The 21,473-nt window shown below is 47.6% G+C and overlaps 1 protein-coding gene across 1 annotated transcript in view; it reads left to right on the top strand.

The window, feature by feature from the left end:
- LOC144799119 (unconventional myosin-Ie-like) overlaps positions 1–21,473 on the top strand; it is a 232,423-nt gene that overhangs the window by 171,011 nt on the left and 39,939 nt on the right. The window contains exons 19-20 of the mRNA XM_078670315.1: positions 1,064–1,208; positions 1,853–1,967. Coding sequence (XP_078526441.1) covers positions 1,064–1,208; positions 1,853–1,967 — 260 coding nt within the window. The remainder of the gene's footprint in view (positions 1–1,063; positions 1,209–1,852; positions 1,968–21,473) is intronic.

Below are 21,473 nucleotides of genomic sequence, written 5' to 3'. Positions count from 1 at the left end.
GTTTACCAAACATTACTGCGTAGACGTGCATTCCAAACAGCAGGCAGCTGTAGGACAAGCTGTTCTCAAAACTCTATTTCAGACTTCTGCAGCTGGCACGGGCGGCCGCCGTTTATGGAGGGACTGCTATGTATTCGGGCGGCCGCCGTTTATGGAGGGACTGCTATGTATTCTATGCACAAGATATGAATTTAGCAGCCCACATGCCTCGAACTGAATATGCTACTTACCAGTATGCATCTGTTCTTGGCATGTAGGGCTGCTAACATTCATATCGCCCACCCTCCTCCCCGGCGCCTGTAGCAGCTGCAGATTGCTTCTTGCATTCAATCATTAGCATGGACATCTTTAACACTGTCATACTCCATCTTTGCCGCAATGGCTAAAAACAATCTGGGGATGGAGTCGATGCCCATGCGCACTGTAGTCCAGGGGAGGAGCCACCTATCTCGTGATACTTCGAAGACTCTTCCAGGACAACAATGTGCAATCATCCAGACCCAACACTAGGCGGCGATCTATGCACAAGATATGAATGTTAGCAGCCCTACATGCCAAGAACAGATGCATACTGGTAAGTAGCATATTCATTCTAATGGGCAGTGACAGGAACCAATAAAAAGGATGGACTTTTTTCAAGCTTCCTATCCTAGATATAGCATGTTCCTGAAGACACAGCGCAAGCGCTGCCTAGGCGAGACCTAATCATGTTGGGGACCCCCCGCTATGTGAAAAAAAAATGGATGTGAACTATCTTGATACTTTTACACAAGAAATGAACGAAGAGTCCTCAAGTGGTAGTTAAGGAATAGGAGGTCAAGGCCCTTGTTGTACGTGGTCATTGAGTTTAAAATGCTTCATCTTATTTCTTGCTTTAGAGTGGCAAATATTTATTTCTTCTTAGCCTTGGTGGCAAGGAAGTTCCCGAAACATAAGTGTGTGCAAGGTCTCCATGCAGTACGATTTATGAGATGCAGTTCCATGTGACTTATTGTTTTTTTGTTGATCATCCAGGTTCTTATTGTTACATTTTACTCCTTTCTGCTTTCTTGTGTCTTAATAGGTATGCAATCCTGACAAAGGAGTCCTGGCCAACTTGGAGAGGGGACGAGAAGCAGGGTGTTGTGCATCTCCTAAGATCTGTCAACATGGACGCTGATCAGTACCAGCTTGGCAAGTCCAAAATTTTCATCAAGGCTCCTGAATCGGTGAGTAAACAGGAAGGGGTATGAAGAGGAGGGGAAGACTGAAACTTGGGCAGTAATAGATATCAAACCATTGGGATTTCGAGAGGGAGACTGGTGCTGTAAGCGTGAAAGATACTAATGTTATTGCTGCACTGAGGTATGTGGTTGAGTTGGGGATGCAAGTAGTGGTGGTCATCTTGGAGGGTGGATGGGGTGGAGGATAAAACTAGTTATTCATGGTATTAATATTGGTGTTTGTGTAAAAAAGTATTTCCTTTTAGGGAGACTTTGTTTGGATGGAGGGTACAAGGGATGATTGGTGGCACAGATGTTTATGGTTAGGTCAAGGGCTGATTGATGGTAGTTGGATGACTTGGAGATTATGATGAATAATAGTTTTAGGGTAGTGTATACAAGGTTCGGTGGTTGGTCGTAGAATGGACAATACAGAATTAATTGCTGGTGTACACCATAGAAGTTGGTGAAGAGTGAATGAATGTTTGGAGGTGCAGGAACTGATTGATTTGATTGGTGGTGGTGATCAGATACAGGATAAAACTGAGGATAGTTAGGAGGGAAGTAGTTTGGATGTTGTTGGGTGGGCAAGTGATGTGGGTCTGGATGGCAGAAAGTTGATGCCTAACAAGCCTCTCCGTGCTTCTCAGCTCTTTCTTCTAGAGGAAATGCGGGAGCGGAAGTACGATGGCTATGCCCGCGTGATACAGAAGGCCTGGCGCAAACACACTGCTGTACGCAAGTACATTAAGATGAGAGAGGAAGGTGAGGATACCCAAGGGCTAAAGTGTAAAGTAGGATTTCTGAAAAAAGGGAAGCCACTCCTGTTTTACCACTCTTTTACTACTGTGAGGTTTACGTTGACGGTAACAAGGGTGGGAATTAAACATATGAAGAAAGTGAAGGAGAGTAAGATTTGTCCATCTGAACACCATCTTATCTGAAAAAAGTGAGTGTTTTTATGGTACTCTGTTCTGGATCCGGCTCTAGAACTGCTATTGTTTACAACTGTTTTAGCACGTTATGTCATTTTAGGCTGTAGTCGGCATGAGGCTTTGTCTTTGCAGGGGGAAGTCAATGCTGATGAATTTTGGGCTCTCCTTTGAATTAGACAATATTTTCCAATTGAGAAGCCATATCTGAATTGGAGGTGCAGAGACATGCGTGTGCCTTGGTGGCTCAAGTAGGATGTTTAATAGCATGGGAGATGGTATATTTAAGTATACATGTATGTATTATGATTGCAGTGGTCTGGGGCATTGTTTTGTTTCACTGTCCATGTTCTGGCTCATTCGGTTTGTGCGTTAGTTGCCCAACCTAGCACTTTTCTTTGATAGCTTGAAGGGAATACATCTTTCTACACTTACCAGGAGCGCTCGTGAATCAACACTATTTCATACTATATTTTAAGATGTATATAGGTAGCCGTCCCTCGCGGTGATATATCAGAAATTTGATATATTGTGTCTAGAGTCCAAGGGTTCCCTAATGAGTGGACAGGGGCTTCCTATGCAATCTCAAAGTGCTCTTTTAGGGGGTAGTGTGGTCGAGGAGCAGCCTTCCGCTTAACACACAGGAGTGCAAGACATTTGCAAAAACACACAATGATTAATAAATGACACACTTGACTCAAGAAGGATAGCCACACCAATTTATAATAATAACATGTATCTTTATATATGTTTAGGCTTCTGAGGCAAAGTAGCTCAAGTAAATACATTTGTAAGTATGAATTTTTTACTTTGAAAAGTGGACACACTGAAATTTTGGAGTTCCGCAGTGTTATCCTATGTAAGGAAGAACACGTTCTGCAAACCGGTTCAGTACATTGACTCACAGGATCAATCTTCAGGAGTTAAGGTGATTGGTGGGCAAGGTCCAAAGCAGCAACAACAGTGCACTACAAGCAGCACAAGGGTGGCGGGGTGCAGGGTGCAAATCCGCCTCTGGAGCCAAGTGTGTTACCAATGGGAATCGTCACTGCAAAAAGAGGCTGCAGGCTCTCTTTAGGAAGCCAGTTGGGCTGAGTGCTTGTGATGCTAAGGTACGGGGGAATCCTTTGGTCCTCTTCTTCAAAGCGCCCGGGGCGAGAAGTGCAGAGGTGTCCTTAGGCATCCGTTTTTTCCTTACTGTAGCAGGTAAGGTCGAGGGGGTTGGTATGCAGAGGCTGCAGGCTACGTCAGGGAGTCCAAGAGGGCTGAAACCACAATGGCCTCAAATTCTGGGTGGCTGGGAAACCTTGTTGGCACCATTGGCCCACTTCAACTCGGGCTGGAGGCAACCGGTGCAGTGGTTGCTCCAGGTGTTCGGTTTTGCCGGTTCCGGAGGCCTCGGAGTTTCCTCTTTTGGATTTCTTTGGAACAAGTCTGCTGTTCACAGGAGGTCTTGAGTCATTTTCGAATGCAGGCAATCCTCCCAAGTTTTTTGAATTACAGCTGCAGGCCAGTCTGCTTTGGTGCCGTTTTTGACGAGGGATACAGACCAGCTGGCAGGGTTGGTAACAGGTCAGGTCAGGTGCTACTTATCTCTTCTCTACTTTGGCGGCTCTTCAGTGTCCTCCTCTTCTTAGGTCATCAGGATCTGCTTTTCTGGTGCCAGGGGCTCCCCTCAATACTGAATGTAAGAGAAATACGGGAGTGGAGGGTAGTAACCAATGGGCTACTGACCCTTTGGGTAACTATGCCCCCTAAATGACCACTCCCTCTGGAAAGTAGGCCTAATCCTGTCCCAGAATACATAAGAATGCCATCATCAATATGGCTATTTCTGAAAAATCACGTCCATCTCACAGTAGCCCACCTTAGGGGTGGTACTAGCTGGGGAGGGAGGGGCACGCCTACCTGCCCAGCTAATTTTCCCACCTGTCCAGGTGCCAACGGGGCTCTGGACAGGGAGGGTTGGCTTCCTCTCCTGTGAAGGGAGCCAGAATTGCATTTCAGTGGCAGCAGCTTCTTTGAAGCTTGCCGGCCCAAGGAGGATGATCAGCTGGTCATCCTTTTGGATGAGGTGTTACACCCTTTTCCCGGATAGGCCTTTGTTCTGGTCTCCTGAGAGCAAAGTATCTCACCCTAGGAGTGCCCGTGTCCAGCACATGTTTTAAAATGGCTTCCCAGGTCACTTATACTGGCAGTAATAGGACTGACCAGCACAGGGGCATATCTGCTCATGCGGGTATACCCTCACATGTAATATTCAGCACCCTGCTTTCGGGCTGTCTGGCCTGCTGTAGGTGTGACTTACAAATATTACATGCAATGTTAGGGTCATGGCACACAGGGATGTGTGACATGTTGTGTTTTCACTTTTGTCTGCACCTAGACACACAGCCTGTAATGGCAGTCTTGCATGTGCTTGCTGAAGGGTAACTTCTGGGGTGGTACAATTCGTGTTGCAGCCCTTAGGGACCTTCTTAGTACTTCAGGCCCTAGGTACCAGGGTACTATTTACTAGGGACTTACAGAAGGGGGCTATAGGTTTTGCTAATTGGGGGAACACTTGTACAGTTGTGCAAAAGAGCTCTGACGCTGGGAACCTGGTTAGCAGGAACCCAGTGCACTTTCAGTCAAAATCACACCATGGACCAGGCAAAAAGTTGGGGTGACCATTCCAAAAAGGGGCACTTTGATACATTATACTGAAGTAAACAGCAGTGCTTTCAAATTTAAAACACCACAATTACTTCTCATATTTTTGACTATTGTATTGTATGGTAATTTATAAAATGATTTCCTTACCAGTTGGGAATATAGTAAATAGGAGTGGAAAACAGGTGTAAATACTGTACAATGGCCCTTAATATGAATTTTCCAGATTGATATCTTATAGTGCATAGCACTCCAAGCAATTACTGGTTTTCTGGTGTCTCTGAGCCTGGAATTACCCAGCCTGCAAATACCAGACACTGTAATCCTGTACCTGGCACTGGAACCAACAGATGAGTTGCGGTGGCAGCAGGCAGCTGTGGTGCCATGCCCCTACCCATCCACCTCCTGCAGCACATTGGAGAAGCCATCCCTTCTACGCCTGGCCCTCCTCCAGCTGCCCACTGAACATCTAACATCACAGGCCCAAAGCCCTCGGCTTCGAGCAGGTGGTAAATGGATGTAGATTTAGACCCATTATTTTCCTCCGAATGGGGAAAAGCACAGAATTGGATTTGGTGTCCCAGAGTTCTGGTGTTTTATTTCTATTCCGTGGGACATAACTCCTAATTCGCACACTTTGGTTCGAGAATACCATCTAGAATCAGGATTCCTGCCCGGGATCACAGCACCGAAATACAGACCGTTCATAATGAGGGCCTTGGTATGTTGCGTAAATGAAGAAAGCAAGTAAAACAGAAGGTGAATTTGTGGAAGGACACACAAATGACATAAGAAGGCCAAATAACAAATACTTCATTTTGTTTTTTCTTTATTGTGTGTGTAGGAGAGTAGGTCTGCTATCCTATGGTCACCCCAAATTTTTGCTTTTTGCTTCACTGGTTTATGACTTAATGTGGCTGTGGGCCTGGTAATCAGACCCACAGCCTGCTGTTCGCTCTCTAAATTGCCAATGCACACTAGGTGCATTACGAATTGGAACAGGTTCACCTTATTGGCCCCTGTAACAGTGTACCCCAGGTACCCAGGGCATAGGTGTTTCCAAGGCCTACCAGGGGCTGCAGCATGTATTATGCCACCCCTGGCCTGGCCTCCATATTTGACACAACTGGCTGATCACTCAGCTGGGGTAAGTCGGTGTAATCACCCCTTACTTAGGTATAGTATGCCTATACTTAACCTAAAATGGACACCTATGTTCCTATCAGCCACTCCTATGGAAGGCCTCATCAATCCTGGAGGCAGAGTGCTTGGAAATATGTGAGATGGTGCTCTAGCATGAGCTGAGCCTGTGCAGCTTTCGGAACCACTTCCTGTAGCTGTTCCATGATACTGCCATACCATATACTCTTAAGTGCATTATAATCCTCGCGGTTATTTGCTACCTTTGGTTTGGCTTTATCAAAACATGTTGAGTAAGGTGTCATACGAATTGGAATACTACCCCCTCGCCAGTTCTGGCGACGGGGGTAGCATTCCACCCTTCTAGAGGGACACGACATGTACAGAACCTGAACCCCGGTTAAAGTTAAACTAGAGCCTCAGCATCACAAAATGGATGCTGCCACCACAGACACAAGTCTGACCTCCTGCTGCTGGGAGTCCTTCCAGCGAGGGAGGCTTGGACAAAGGGTTTCCTGCCTTGGGAGGTGCTAGCACCACCCCAGACAGGATTTTGTGTATTGGGTAGGACAGGGCTGAATAGAATGAGACATGCCTGGGGCACACAAGGTGTCCCTGTGCATATGCCAGTTCAAACCGGTGCTGGGGCTCTCCAGCCCCAGTCTTGGCGCGAAGCTGGACAAAGGAAATTACACCCCCCTTCCTGGTTTCACCCAGAGGAGGGACCTAGCAGGTAATCCGGCCCCTAGATTTGGAATAAGAGTAGGAGCTGTGTCCCAAGACTTCAGATCATCCTGAACTCGACTTGAAGCTAAGAAGAAAACTGGACTTCGACATTCTGCTGCACAGAAGACTGAAGAGAATCTCCCTTGTGGCCAAGGAGTGAGCACCCTGTGAATACAGGCACCAACCAGCAACTCGACGTCTGCTTTGCCGCCGCCTCTCGCCCAGAGCCCGACAAGACCTGGATTCCCAGACATCTCACAGCCCGATCCACAGTCCCTGAAAAGAAGAGACCCGTGGAGGCATCGAGAGGCGTGGGACCGGCCATCTTGAAAGACCCCCGAGAAGCTGACTGCGCAGCACTCGAGGCACCCTCGACGATGTGCTTTGGGGTTTGAGAAGCCCCACCACCGAGCAGCATCTGCACCGAAGATCAGCCCCCCAGCATCTCCACGATCAGCGTGGGGCCCTTTTGCACTTTGCCACTCGACGCGTCATCCCGGTCACTTGCCACGCGGCTAGTGGCCATCTTGGCAACGAAATCTACGATCTAAACTGCTGGTCTGGTTGCTCCAGACTGGCCCTCGCTCCTGTAAAAATGAGCAGCCCCTCTGACCTTGCTGGTCCGAGAAATAAGCTTTCTTCACTTCCTGCGTGGCTTGCATTAGCCAAGGCCTGTTTGCTCCAATCAAGTTGCCGACACCGCCATCAGCTAGAGCCTTCGTGGGACAGCTCGTGATCGACTCCTGGACGTCCTCGACCTCTTCGTGTCCACGTGGCTGCGGAGACAAGCTGCACCTCTTCACCTGTTTGCACCCGACATCGCCTGGTTCCATCCTGGTTCCACGGTAGTCACTGGCTAGTGACTTTGAACATTGTCCCCTCTGCTTTCAGGTCTTCACATCTTCAGATCCATCCTTGGATCCACCGGAACTCTCCTCGACGACCCGCCTGCAGCATCTTCATCTCCAGGCACCATCGACCTGCGCGATGAAACCCGACACTACTTGGCACCTGTGCACCCGCTTCCTGTGGGTGAGGTAACTCAGCAACGCCGGTGTTCCTACACTGGTACACACCTCTAGTGCCTAGATCTAAAGTTTTGTTCTTCTAGGTCAGTCGGAAGGTTCCTAAAACAGTAACTTTGTAACTTTTACGCACCATTGACATTGCATTGGTGCATGCGTGCACTTTAAGCACTGCACCCGAGTCCCGCGGGCCTTTCCCGACTTCTTCACTGTTAGTCCCGAACAGCTCCAGCGATTCCCCAGGCCCTAGGCCTATTTCCTTTCAGATTGGTGGTTCTTATACCACTATTTTAGTATATGGTTTAAGTGGCCCCTAGGGCTCATCCATATTGTGCAACTTTTGTGTATTTAAACGGTGTTTTGTTTTAACGCATTTGCTTCTGTGCTCATAAAGAGTATAGGGGATATTTGTAGTAAATATATATATATTTTCAATATATATCTGTGTGGTGTCCTTTCATTTGGTATTCAAGGGGATTGTGTATGGTAAAACAGCTTGCTTCACATGCCTTTACAGAGTTTAGCCTAAGACTGCTTTGTCCACGCTACTAGGATAGCTGGTCTATAAGGTTGACTTACAACCAATCATCATAAGGGTTGCTTGGCATGATACAAGGTGATCACTAGAACTAGTGAGCATCATATACCAGGCCAACTTCTCACATTGGTGAGGAGCGGTTGGGATTTGAGCTTGCTGTTGTTTTACCATTACAATCTTTGAGAGTATCATTTGAAAGATCATACAGGCACCTGTTAGGTACATATAAAACAAGACTAGTATACTTAAGTTCTACTGAACTTAGTTGTTGTAGAGGATAGGGAGTAGCACACCCTGACTACAACTACTAGATAGGTTTAGTAGGTAAACACCAGTGTAGGTAGATTGCAACATATCCACCCACACTAGAGCAATGTCTGGAGCAGAGGGGTCCACTGGACCTGTCCCTGTTGAGAGTGACCCTCCAAAGGCACCATCCAAATTTGCTATGTTAAACTTTAAAGAAATGAGGCAGCTGTGTACCTCAAGAGATCTCACGACGGGTCCAGCCCCTACCACAGCACACCTCAGAGAGCTTTTAGACCAGTCTGAAGCTCTAAAGACCTCTAAAGCAGACCCCACAGGGAATGTTGAAGGAGGCTCTCCCACTGAAGATAATACTGACACCCCTGTCCCTGTTGTCCAGATAGATGAGGGAAACCGGAACACTGGAGATACTCAGCCTGAAGACGAGGAGGAGGAAGAGGAGGAAGAAGAAAGTGATTCTGATGATGAGTGACTTAGTCAGGTGCCAGTCAAGAGACTTAGCCAGGCTAACTTAAGCCTATTTGGGACTGAGTCCGGGTCAAACCCATTCAGACCCCCAAATGGACTTAACCATGAGCAAAGGAGGAGGAGGAATCACTCAGGTGAATCCAATACTTCCCAAGCTTCTAGAGGTTCTCATGGTCACTCCAGAAGGGGGATGACTAGCCCTCAGAGAAGGGAACATGAGGCCAGAATGAGAGAGGCTGAGCTTAGGATCCAGAAGCAAGAATTAGAAGTTGCCCTGGCCCAAGAGAAGCTTGCTAAGGCAAGACAGCCTAGAGAGAGTGGATAAAGACCGGTCCTATGACAATAGAAACCTGAGTAAGATTGTGCCCCCTACAAAGCTGGGGATGATATCCACAAATGGATGACTGCACTTGAGAGAGCCTGCAGAGTACAGCAGATCCCTCAGGAGCAGTGGGCAGCAATCTTGTGGCTCTCCTTTGAAGGTAGAGGCCGAGACAGACTCCTCACAGTTAGTGATGGGGATTCTAGAAACTACCTGGTCCTGAAGAGTGCTCTGATTGATGGGTTAGGCTTAACCACTGAACAGTACAGGTTAATGTTCAGAGAGACCCAGAAGACACAGACTCGGGACTGGTCTGAATTTGTTGAATGTGCCACTAAGGCTCTGGAGGGATGGTTGCTGGGAAGTAAGGTTACAGACTATGAAGGATTGTACAAGTTGCTTATAAGAGAACACATTTTAAATAATTGTCAGAACCAGCAGTTGCATCAACATTTGGTTGACTCAGATCTGACCTCTCCCCAAGAATTGGGAAAGAGGGCAGACAAATGGGTTAGAACCAGAGTTAAGCAAAAGAACCAGACCCAGAACCAGGGTGGTGACCAAAAGAAAACAGACCAGAAGGGTGGGGAGCAGAAAGCTAAAGACCAAAAGTCTTCAACAGGGCCCCAAACTAATACTGAGGGTGGGTCCCAAACTTCCAAGAAGAAGAAAGAAGGTCACAGAAAACCCTGGTGTAGTACATGTAAAAACACCTCTCACTGGACAAGTGAGTGTAAAAAGGGCGGAGCCCCCAACACTGCAACCCCTAAGGCACCTGCACCCAATAGTACAGTCAGCAGTGTTGGTCCACAAACTAAGGGGGTAGTAGGTATCATCTTGGGAACTGAGGGAGAGTCTGGCCTAGTCAGAACCCCTACACAGGCTGTTCTGATTTGTGATGTGGACATAGATTTGTCCACTACTGTCAGCCCCAGTAATTTCGGCAAGTACAGACAGACACCTTTGATTAATGAAAAAGTGGCTCAAGCATACAGGGACACATGTGCCAGTGTCACCATGGTGACACCTAGCTTTGTGGACCCTGGACAATACATACCAGGTGATAATTACCTGGTGACCAATGCCAGCAATGTCACTACTACACATAGCGTGGCACTTGTTAACTTTTCCTGGGGAGGGGTAACTGGCCTAAAAAGCGTTGTGGTTAGTGCAGATCTCCCAGTTGAATGTTTGTTGGGCAATGACCTGGAGAGCTCTCAATGGTCAGAAGTTGTCTCAATGTAATGGGCTTGTTGAAAGGTTCAACAAGACCCTAAAGGGTATGATCAAAGTATTACCAGAAAAGCTCAGGCGAAGATGGGACATCCTTCTACCCTGCCTTCTGTTTGCTTACAGAGAGGTCCCACAAAAGGGGGTTGGCTTCAGCCTCTTTGAATTGTTGTTTGGGCACCCTGTAAGAGGACCCCTGTGTTTAGTGAGGGAAGGATTTGAGTTACCTCTCAGAAAACCCAAGCAAGACATAGTGGACTATGTACTTGGTCTCCGCTCCAGGATGGCTGAGTATATGGAGAAGGCATCCAAAAACCTTGAGGCCAGCCAAGAATTACAGAAAGCTTGGCATGACCAAAGGGATGTCTTGACTGAGTACCAGCCTGGACAGAAAGTATGGGTGTTGGAGCCAGTGGCCCCAGCAGCACTCCAAGACAAATGGTATGGACCCCATACTATCATTGAAAAGAAGGGAGAGGTTACCTACTTGGTGGACCTAGGAACTCCCAGGAGCCCCCACAGGGTGCTCCATGTTAACAGATTGAAGGCATATCTTGACATGGCATACATGGGCTTGCTCATGGCTACAGATGAGGGGCAGGAGGAAGAGAGTGACCCTCTCCCAGACCTGCTGACTCAGAACCCTGAAGATGGCTCAGTTGATGGTGTGGCCTTAGATGGCAGCCTCACTGAACATCAGCAAAATGACTGTAGACAAGTTTTGCAGTCATACCGACATATGTTCTCATTGACACCCAGACAGACTAACTGGTGTACCCATGTGGTGGACACTGGTGACAGTCTTCCTTTGCGGGTCCCTTGAGTGATCGCTCGCTTTTGGCGGCCATCTTGGGGGGAGACTTGGACGCCTGACGGCGCCATTTGGGTTAGCAGACCAGCTGTCACAAGGACACGCTGACCTGCATATAAAGTGGCCACTATTACGTGCAGCGTTTGCGCCGTAGTGACGCCGTAGTCACGCCAGAGTCCAGCCCGTCTGTGCCCGTCCGGGCTATAGGGCGTGAGACTCTGGTCCCTGACGGCACTTACTATGTCTCCCCTGGCAGGACCTTTGTATTCTTATCAGGATCTTACTCGTTTGAAACCTGCATGGTTGCCTTGCCACTTCTCGTGTTCTCCGGAGACTCTCCGAGACGCTTTTTACTGTAACTGTTTTAATATGCGAGGTAAGTCATCGACAGTTTGCTCTCTTAGGCCCTTCCTTGGTCCTGCCACTTCCCACACGCTGCCTCCCGGGAAAGAATTGGGCTTTCTGATTAACACTAGATCTCTAGTGAAAAACAATATCGCCTTTCATGATTTTGTCACAGTAAGAAAGCCCACTTGGGTGTTTCTGACCGAAACCTGGGCCACGGAGTCTTCGGGACCTGATTTGGTAGAGGCTGTGCCGGATGGGTATTCTCTCTCTAGACTGGATAGAGTGGGGCGTAGAGGAGGCGGCCTTGGAATCCTTTATAAGACCTCCCATACACCACTCACCTTTCCAGGCATTCCGACCTTTTTCAAGCCCTCCAATTTCTTATAAAATCTCCCGATGACGTTCCTTTTGGGGGTATCCTGGTATATAGACCGCCTGGGTCTAGGGACGATTTTAGTCAGTCCCTTCTTAATATTCTAGAGCCTTATTTTGGATCCGCAAATCTGACAGTGCTGGGTGATTTGAACTTTCACTTAGATAACTCTGACTCTAAAGATTCCCTAGCCCTTCTGGACTCGCTATCTGCTTGTGAGCTTGTGCAACTGGTCAAACAGCCTACTCATCAGCGGGCCACATACTGGATGCGGTATTTTCTAATGATGATAGGCTCAAAATAGACGATCCCATCCCATTGGCCTGGTCCGATCACTTTGCCGTTCCTCTGGAGCTTCGGGTCGCATCAAGGCTGGCAAAGTCTGGTGCTTCCAGTCTAATCAAATTTAGGAGGAATCTCAGGAAAATCACGAGTGCCTCGTTGGCCCCTTTGATGCAAACTTATAATGCTGATCTTTATGAGGATGTCAATTTGGCCGCCTCTGATTTGTCTAAAGCCATCAGCGCAGCAGTAGATGCGCTGGCTCCTATTTCTTCTTGCTATTCTGCGAGGAAGAAACCCTCAGCACCCTGGTTCTCTGAGCCTCTTCGACGTATGAGACAGGGGTGCAGGAAGCAAGAAAGGGTTTGGAGGATGAGTTGGAACATGAAGGAGAGGGATAAACACAAGAAACTCCTTAAGGAGTATAAGTTGGAGATCATTAAAGTGAAGCAAGAGTACTTTGCAAATCTGACAATGGCTCTTTCCTCTCCTAGGGATCTTTTTAAAATAGTGGACTCGCTTTGTACATTACAGATGCCGGATCCTGTAGTAAGTACCCAGGAATTCTGTGATAAAATCGCAGGATTCTTCCATTCGAAGATCGCTGACATCTATTCGAATCTTGAATTACAAAGATTAGGCACCCCTCATCCGCCCATTCTCCCTTCTCTGTCCTTGAAGGAGGCGTTTTTTACCACCGCTAGGACCTTGTCCGAGTTTCCGCCTCTATCTTATCAGGAGCTTGACCTGCTCTTAAGTAAGATAAGATCGGGGTCCCCACTGGACCCATGTCCTCTTAAAGTTCTGAAGGAGTGTAGAGACCCCCTATTGCCCCTATTGCTGGATGTCATGAATAGGGCTATGAGAGAGGGCACTTTTCCTTCTCAATGGAAGAGGGCGGTGGTCAGACCATTGCTAAAGAAGCCAACACTAGATCCCTAGGTGCTTAAGAATTACCGCCCAATTTCTTTGCTTCCAGCTCCAGCAAAGATGATGGAGACTTACCTAAATCAACATCTGGCGGCTTTTCTTGACTCCTCGGGTCTATTAGATCAATCTCAACATGGTTTCAGGAGGCATCACAGTACTGAGTCAGCCCTCACGGTCGTTTTGAATAACATCCGTATGGAGGTAGACCAGGGACATACCACCATCCTGGTCCTTTTAGACCTGACAGCCGCCTTTGATACCCTATCCCCTTCGGTTTTAACATCTCGTCTGAGGGAGATAGGGGTGGAAGGGGCGGCTCTGAGTCTGTTGGCCTCCTTTTTGGACCAGAGGGAACAGAGGGTCAAGCTGGGCGAGTTTCTATCTCCATCCCTTCCTGTGCAATGCCGGGTCCCATAGGGGTCGGCATTAAGTCCGACCCTGTTTAACATCTACATGACCCCGCTTGCCAGGCTGGTTAGATCTTTTGGGATGGCGATAGTCCCTTATGCTGATGAGACACAGATCTTGGTTTCCCTTTCCCATCTCGGCAACTCTTCACCGTTCAACTTTAGGAACTGCATGGAAGCAGTGTCCCAGTGGATGATTTACAATTCACTAAAGTTGAACGGTGAGAAGACTGAGATCTTGGTGTTCGGCACAAACAATAACATCTGGTCACCTGAATGGTGGCCGCCCTCGCTGGGGACCTGTCCATACGGAGTCGGCACGGAACCTGGGAGTAATGATTGAGCCCGCCCTCTCTATGACTCTACAAGTCAACAGAACTGTTGCTACCTGCTGGGGTATTATTAAAATACTCCGAAAAATAAAACACTACCTATCTCCTCAGGCGCGGAAGCAAGTGGTGGTAGCACTTGTCGCTTCGCGACTTGATTACTGTAACGCTCTATACTCCGGCATGAATAAGAGTTGATACAGCGTCTTCAGACTGCCCAAAATGCGGCAGCGAAATTCGTGCTGGATGCGCCCAAACTTGCGTCCGCAACGGCAGCCAGGAAAGCCCTACATTGGCTTCCTATTGAATCGAGGATTATTTTTAAAACACTTTGCCTGACCTACAGTGCACTCTCTGGTAAGGGGGCGGGGGGTGTTAAGAAACTGCTGCTTCCCTATGTATCAGGCAGAGACTTACGCTCCTCTTCAAAGAACTTGTTGGCTGTTCCTCGCTTTCGCAGGAATAAATGGGGCGGTAGGGCTTTTTCCTCAATTGCCCCTAGGCTTTGGAATATCCTTCCTGGCGAAATTAAATCTGTCTTCCGTTCTGCTTTTTCGGAAAGCACTGAAAACATGGTTGTTTGTAAGGGCGTATCTGTAGTTACTGTCTTCTTTTCTTTTTATGGTTTCTAGTAGGCGCCTTGATGCCTTCGGGCTTAGTAGCGCGATATAAGACTCTTTTCATTTCATTCCAAAAACAAGATTTACAGGCAACCTGACCATGTCAGGGACTGTATAAAGACTGAGGTGCAAAAGATGCTGGAATTAGGTGTTATTGAGCCTTCAGAGAGCCCCTGGGCTAGCCCAGTGGTTCTGGTACCCAAACCTCACACCAAAGATGGCAAGAGAGAGATGAGGTTATGTGTGGATTACAGAGGACTCAATGCTGTCACCAGGACAGATGCACACCATATTCCTTGGGCAGATTAGCTCATAGTCAAATTGGCTTCTGCCAAATATTTGAGCACATTTGACTTGACAGCTGCCTATTGGCAAATCAGGATAGCTGAGGAGTCTAAAGCCAAAACTGCATTTTCTACCCCAGGTGGGCATTACCAATTTGTGGTGATGCCCTTTGGTTTGAAAAATGCACCTGCCACCTTCCAAAGGTTGGTGAATCATGTCCTTACTGGGTTGGATGACTTTTGCGCAGCATATCTGGAATGTATTGCTGTCTACAGCTCCACCTGGGAGGATCACCTGGTCCACCTGAAGGAAGTGCTAGAGTCTCTGCAAAAGCAAAAAACACAGTTGATGGACAGAATGTAGAACAATGTCATACATTCACCCCAGTACAAGGATCTGGGCCTAAATCCATCGTTTTTTTGCACTCCACACCACCCTGGGTTAGACACTGGCTATATGCAAATCAGCTCTGACCCTGTGCCTCATGGGAACAGTCCAGTCCGAACTACCAAGCCATGTCTTTCCCAGACCGGAATCAAGCATCCAAGTACCGGTTTCTGGCTATCAGCCTTCATCAGCCTGGATAGCTTGACTCCAGTGGTGAGGAGAGCCTGGGACTCACGTCTGAGCATCCCCAGCCCACTCGGGGTGAAATTGCAAAAAACACAGTTGATGGACAGAATGTAGAACAATGTCATACATTCACCCCAGTACAAGGATCTGGGCCTAAATCCATCGTTTTTTTGCACTCCACACCACCCTGGGTTAGACACTGGCTATATGCAAATCAGCTCTGACCCTGTGCCTCATGGGAACAGTCCAGTCCGAACTACCAAGCCATGTCTTTCCCAGACCGGAATCAAGCATCCAAGTACTGGTGGCAGAGTGGACTAAAAAACGGTGATGGATTAAACCCAGATCTTTTGACTGGGTGTGAGTGTTTGATTGATTCAGATGCTCCGTCCATCACCACCCCCTTTTGTACCGCTTTTGGCCGCCATAAGTGTGGCAGGGTATGCTCAGACGTGAGTCCCTTGCTCACTTTGCCACTGGATTCAAGCAAGCCGGGCTGAAGACGGCTGGAATGCCAGAAACCGGTCCTCGGAAGCTTGTTTCCGGTCCAGGGAAGACATGGCTTGGCAGTTCGGGCTGGACTGTTCCCATGAGGCACAGGGTCAGACTGATTTGCATATAGCCATGTCTGAACTGGGGTGGCAGAGTGGGCTAAAAAACGGTGATGGATTAAACCCAGATCTTTTGACTGGGTGTGAGTGTTTGATTGATTCAGATGCTCCGTCCATCACCACCCCCTTTTGTACCGCTTTTGGCCGCCATAAGTGTGGCAGGGTATGCTCAGACGTGAGTCCCTTGCTCACTTTGCCACTGGATTCAAGCAAGCCGGGCTGAAGACGGCTGGAATGCCAGAAACCGGTCCTCGGAAGCTTGTTTCCGGTCCAGGGAAGACATGGCTTGGCAGTTCGGGCTGGACTGTTCCCATGAGGCACAGGGTCAGACTGATTTGCATATAGCCATGTCTGAACTGGGGTGGCAGAGTGGGCTAAAAAACTGTGATGGATTAAACCCAGATCTTTTGACTGGGTGTGAGTGTTTGATTGATTCAGATGCTCAGTCCATCACCACCCCCTTTTGTACCACTTTTGGCCGCCATAAGTGTGGCAGGGTATGCTCAGACGTGAGTCCCTTGCTCACTTTGCCACTGGATTCAAGCAAGCCGGGCTGAAGACGGCTGGAATGCCAGACACCGGTCCTCGGAAGCTTGTTTCCGGTCCAGGGAAGACATGGCTTGGCAGTTCGGGCTGGACTGTTCCCATGAGGCACAGGGTAAGACTGATTTGCATATAGCCATGTCTGAACTGGGGTGGCAGAGTGGGCTAAAAACGGTGATGGATTAAACCCAGATCTTTTGACTGGGTGTGAGTGTTTGATTGATTCAGATGCTCCGTCCATCACCACCCCCTTTTGTACCGCAGAGTCTCTGCAAAAGGCAGGCCTCGCTATCAAGGCCACAAAGTGCCAGATAGGGCAGAGTAAAGTTGTATACTTGGGCCACCTTGTAGGTGGAGGCCAAGTTCAACCACTGGAGAGTAAGATCCAGACCATAAAGGACTGGTCCCCTCCAACTACCCAGACTCAGGTCCGAGCTTTCTTGGGCCTGACTGGGTACTACAGGAAGTTTAAGAACTATGGGTCCATTGTGACTCCTCTTAATGATCTGACATCAAAGAAGATGCCCAAAAAGGTTCAGTGGACAGTAAACTGTCAAAAGGCATTTGATGACCTGAAGAAGGGCATGTGCTCTGCACCTATCCTGAAGAGTCCTGACTATTCAAGAGAGTTCATTGTCCAAACAGATGCTTCTGAGTTGGGAGTGGGAGCTGTGCTTTCACAACTTAATGTACATGGTCAAGACCAGCCCATTGCTTTTATTAGCAGAAGGCTTACCCCCAGAGAGAAACGTTGGTCAGCCATTGAGAGGGAGGGCTTTGCTGTGGTGTGGGCCCTGAAGAAGTTGAGACCATACTTGTTTGGCACTCACTTCAAGATTCAGACCGACCATAAGCCCCTCTTATGGTTTAATCAGATGAAGGGTGAAAACCCCAAACTGCTCAGGTGGTCCATTTCCCTACAGGGGATGGACTTTACAGTGGAGCACCGCCCAGGGACTGACCATGGTAATGCAGATGATCTGTCCAGGTACTTCCACTTAGAACATGAAGACACAACTGGTCAAGGTTAGTCTAATGTCCCTGCGTTTGGGGGGTTTGTGTAGGAGAGTAGGGTCTGCTATCCTATGGTCACCCCAAATTTTTGCTTTTTGCTTCACGGGTTTATGACTTAATTTGGCTGTGGGCCTGCTAATCAGACCCACAGCCTGCTGTTCTCTCTCTAAATTAATGCCAATGCACACTAGGTGCATTACGAATTGAAACTGGTTCACCTTGTTGGCCCCTGTAACAGTGTACCCCAGGTACCCAGGGCATAGGTGTTTCCAAGCGATACAAAAGGGGATGATGGACGGAGCGTTTGAACAAATCAAACACTCACCCCCAGTCAACTGATCTGGGTTTAATCCATCACCATTCTTTAGTTCACTCAGCCACCCCAGTTCAGACATGGCTATATGCAAATCAGTCTGACCCTGTGCCTTATGGGAACAGTCCAGCCCGAACTGCCAAGCCATGTCTTCCCTGGACTGGAAACAAGCTTCCGAGGACCGGTTTCTGGCATTCCAGCCGTCTTCAGCCCGGCTTGCTTGAATCCAGTGGCAAAGTGAGCAAGGGACTCGCGTCTGAGCATACCCTGCCACACTTAGGGCTGAGTGGGCTAAAGAATGGTGATGGATTAAACCCACATCAGTTGACTGGGGGTGAGTGTTTGATTTGCTCAAAACGCTCCATCCATCATCCCCTTTTGTATCGCTTTGTTCGCCCTAAGTGTGGCAGGGTATGCTCAGACGTGAGTCCCTTGCTCACTTGGCCACTGGATTCAAGATAGCCTGGCTGATGAGGATTATGAATCCGAAACCGCTCCCAGGATGCTTGTTTCTGGTCCAGGGAAGACATGGCTTGGCAGTTCGGGCTGGACTGTTCCCTTGATCTCGACCTCGGCTGCAAGTAGTTTTTCATATTTGTATTTCGCATCTACATCGTATTGAAATGCAGGAGTAGATATTTGTATGTGCCATCTGTCACTGACTGTGTATGACTGTTTCACTGTTTTGCTGGTTTGTTACAGTGACTGCTCGTCCTTTTTTGTCTAAAATTATCCCTGGACGGCTTTTTGGGTCAGAGCCTCAGCGTAGCAGTGCCGATTTTGTATCACTGACCTGCCGTCAAAGATTGCTTGTGCCTACTAATTTCCTGAATAGATTTTCCTGGCCATCGCTCTTGTGTTAAAAGCCTTGACTGAAGCCTTTGTCTTTTATACATTTCAATTTAACTTTACTGACTGCTGTAACTTGCAGTAACTTCCCTTATTTCTTACCGTCTTTCTCTGCCTTTGAGACGCCGGAGCTTCCCTCCCCGTCCTCCTCCGTGGGGTCCCAGACGTCATCTGCAGACGGGAGAATATTGGGCTTTAAATCTTACGCGCGCTGCGTGGTTGAGCACACCCCACGTGTCCTGTTGCCAGGGAGACGCTCTACCCTGCGTTGAAAAGGGCTGGGAAAGGCAAAAGGCAAATGGTGCTTGGAAATAGAAGCAGCAGAAGCAGATTTAAAACGAAGGAGAGGTAGTTTCTTTCTCAATCGCTTTCTGCAATTGAAGCAATTGAAGCTGCAGCTGGAACTGGAATTTGTGCTGATTCATCTGCCTCATTGCTTTTATTTGGGACTGAAATAGTGACTAATACTATCCCTGTATTAATATCTGTGTTTATATCTTTTTCTGGTATATCAGCAAAACCTCAAATAAAGCTCCAAATAGGGAACAGTTACCCTCGCAATACTCTCAATACTGCCTCCTTACAGAGAGAGCTGAAAACTTATCTGAAAGGTCAAAGGAGACGCAATACTATCTTGAAGCAATCCTTTTACAGGCGCAAGAGAAATTTCCAGGGAGGAGGTCGTTGGGGTGTACGGACGTCCGTAAACTATCAAAAAGGTTTTGTGACGCCCTCTAAGCCCTATAAAGCTTCGGATATGGAAAGGAATACTGGAGAGAGCAGGGAGGACAAGGAGGACAGAGGGGAGGAACTCACCCTGCAAAAGGAGCAAAAAGGTCAGAAAATACAAACCGGGGCAGCAAATAACTCCACTCCTAAGAAGGAAAAAGGGGATGGAGTAGGTGAGCTTCTACAGGGAGAGATATCTACCCTACAAGACCTTGAGAATGCAGAAACTGTGCTGACACTTGCCCAACATACAAGTAACAAACATAAAGGCCCTGAAACCAGGAACCAGAGCAAAGGAGAAAGACCTGGCAAAAGACCCGGTAAAAGACCTGGCAAGAAATTGGGTTCAAGAAAAAGAGAAAGGAAAAATTAAAGATAAAAATATGGAAAAAAACTGGAAAAAGAAAGAGAAAAAACCAAACGAAAGGAGAAAGAGAAGGAGAAAGAGAAAGAAAAGGAGAAAGAGGCTGGCAATAAGAAGGAGGAAGAGAGGGTGAATTAGAGGAAGATGCCAAACTGGAACTAATGATTAAAAAAGCGCAGAGATTACAGACTATTAAAAACTTAAAGGCAATTGCAAAAAATACCGGCATAATTGAGTCATCCCAACCAAGAATCTCTAATATATTCAGCCCTCTGCATAAGGATTGCCGGAGTGACGCACCAAATAATGGGGGAAAAATACAGATCCAAATGCAGAACAAGAACTCTGAGGGGCGGAATATAAGCTGTAAGGATACTCAATTTATGCCTCCAACTAACTTGGAGAAAAGTGGAACTATAGGTACTGGCAAAGGAACTTGGAATGCTGACTCAAATGAGTCCCAGCAAGAGACAAGGGCTTCTATAGAAATAGACGCAGTAACATCAAATCAGAGAGAACAAATGGAACAATTTAATCAACAAAAAAAAAGTGAACCAGGAAACGAAGGACCTTATCCCTTTTCCCAATTCTCCCAATTCGCAAGATCTTTCAGTGGGGAAAGAATCCCACCCAGCCAATCACTCTCTCTCGGATGAAGATTCCGAATCTGAGGTATATGAAACAGGGATGTCTATCTCTAGTGAGTCAAGTCAATTGAGCAATTAAAGAGAATCAAGTCCTAGCTCTCGAAGGGGCGCCGTATCTTTGGAGATCTCTGGCTCCAATGACTCAAGATTATCTAGCAAAATCACCATCCAGGGGAAAAAAAGGAGCAGGGGAAAAAAAGGTCAAAACACAAAAGAGAACGAAACTTATTGAACGAGGAAACCACAGATCCTGGAAATAATACGGACTAGGTCAAAAGTAGACCTAATCCCCCCAGAAGAAGCCCAAGGATTGAATCATCAGGAGAAACACCATGTCAAACTCCGAACTTTCAAGAAAACAAAGATCGACACCTAAAAACTACGGAGCCCTCGCTGAGCCAGGTGCTTAGCTCAATAAAAAACTTCCATGAGGATGTGAAAAAAGACAGCCAAAAGAACCGCATGGCCATTGAAAAATTACAAGGCGCTGTGAAGAAAGTGGGCAGTATCTGCTCCGAGATTTCTGCAAGAATGGCCATGGTGGAAACTCGTACTGAGAACCTTGAAACCGATTTCCGGAATTGGAAGCCTGGGATATGGGAAGGGAAGTCCAGCGAGCCCATCGCTTCCCCCTAATGTTATCAAAAAACATTAACAAGCAAAATCAATATCCCAGGGCAATGCTGGTCTGCTTTGGAAATTTTCTCCTTCGGGAAAAAATCTACGATCTTGCAAGCCCTGCCACCCAAAGAGAGCATAAGGGGTTCAAATTTTTTTGTCAGACCGGACTTCGCTCACGCCACTGTGGAGCGAAGATGGAAAATGCGTCAGCTATTTGGACCCTTTGAAAAAGCTGGAGCAAAAGTATTCTTGCAAAATCCGGCACGCCTGAAAATTATATTTAAAGGTGCAACAAGAAGCTTTAACAGCGAAATACAGGCGG

This window comes from Lissotriton helveticus, chromosome 12, assembly GCF_964261635.1.
Source record: "Lissotriton helveticus chromosome 12, aLisHel1.1, whole genome shotgun sequence".
NCBI classification, from domain to species: Eukaryota; Metazoa; Chordata; class Amphibia; order Caudata; family Salamandridae; genus Lissotriton; species Lissotriton helveticus.
This window is presented reverse-complemented; position numbering and strand designations above follow the sequence as displayed.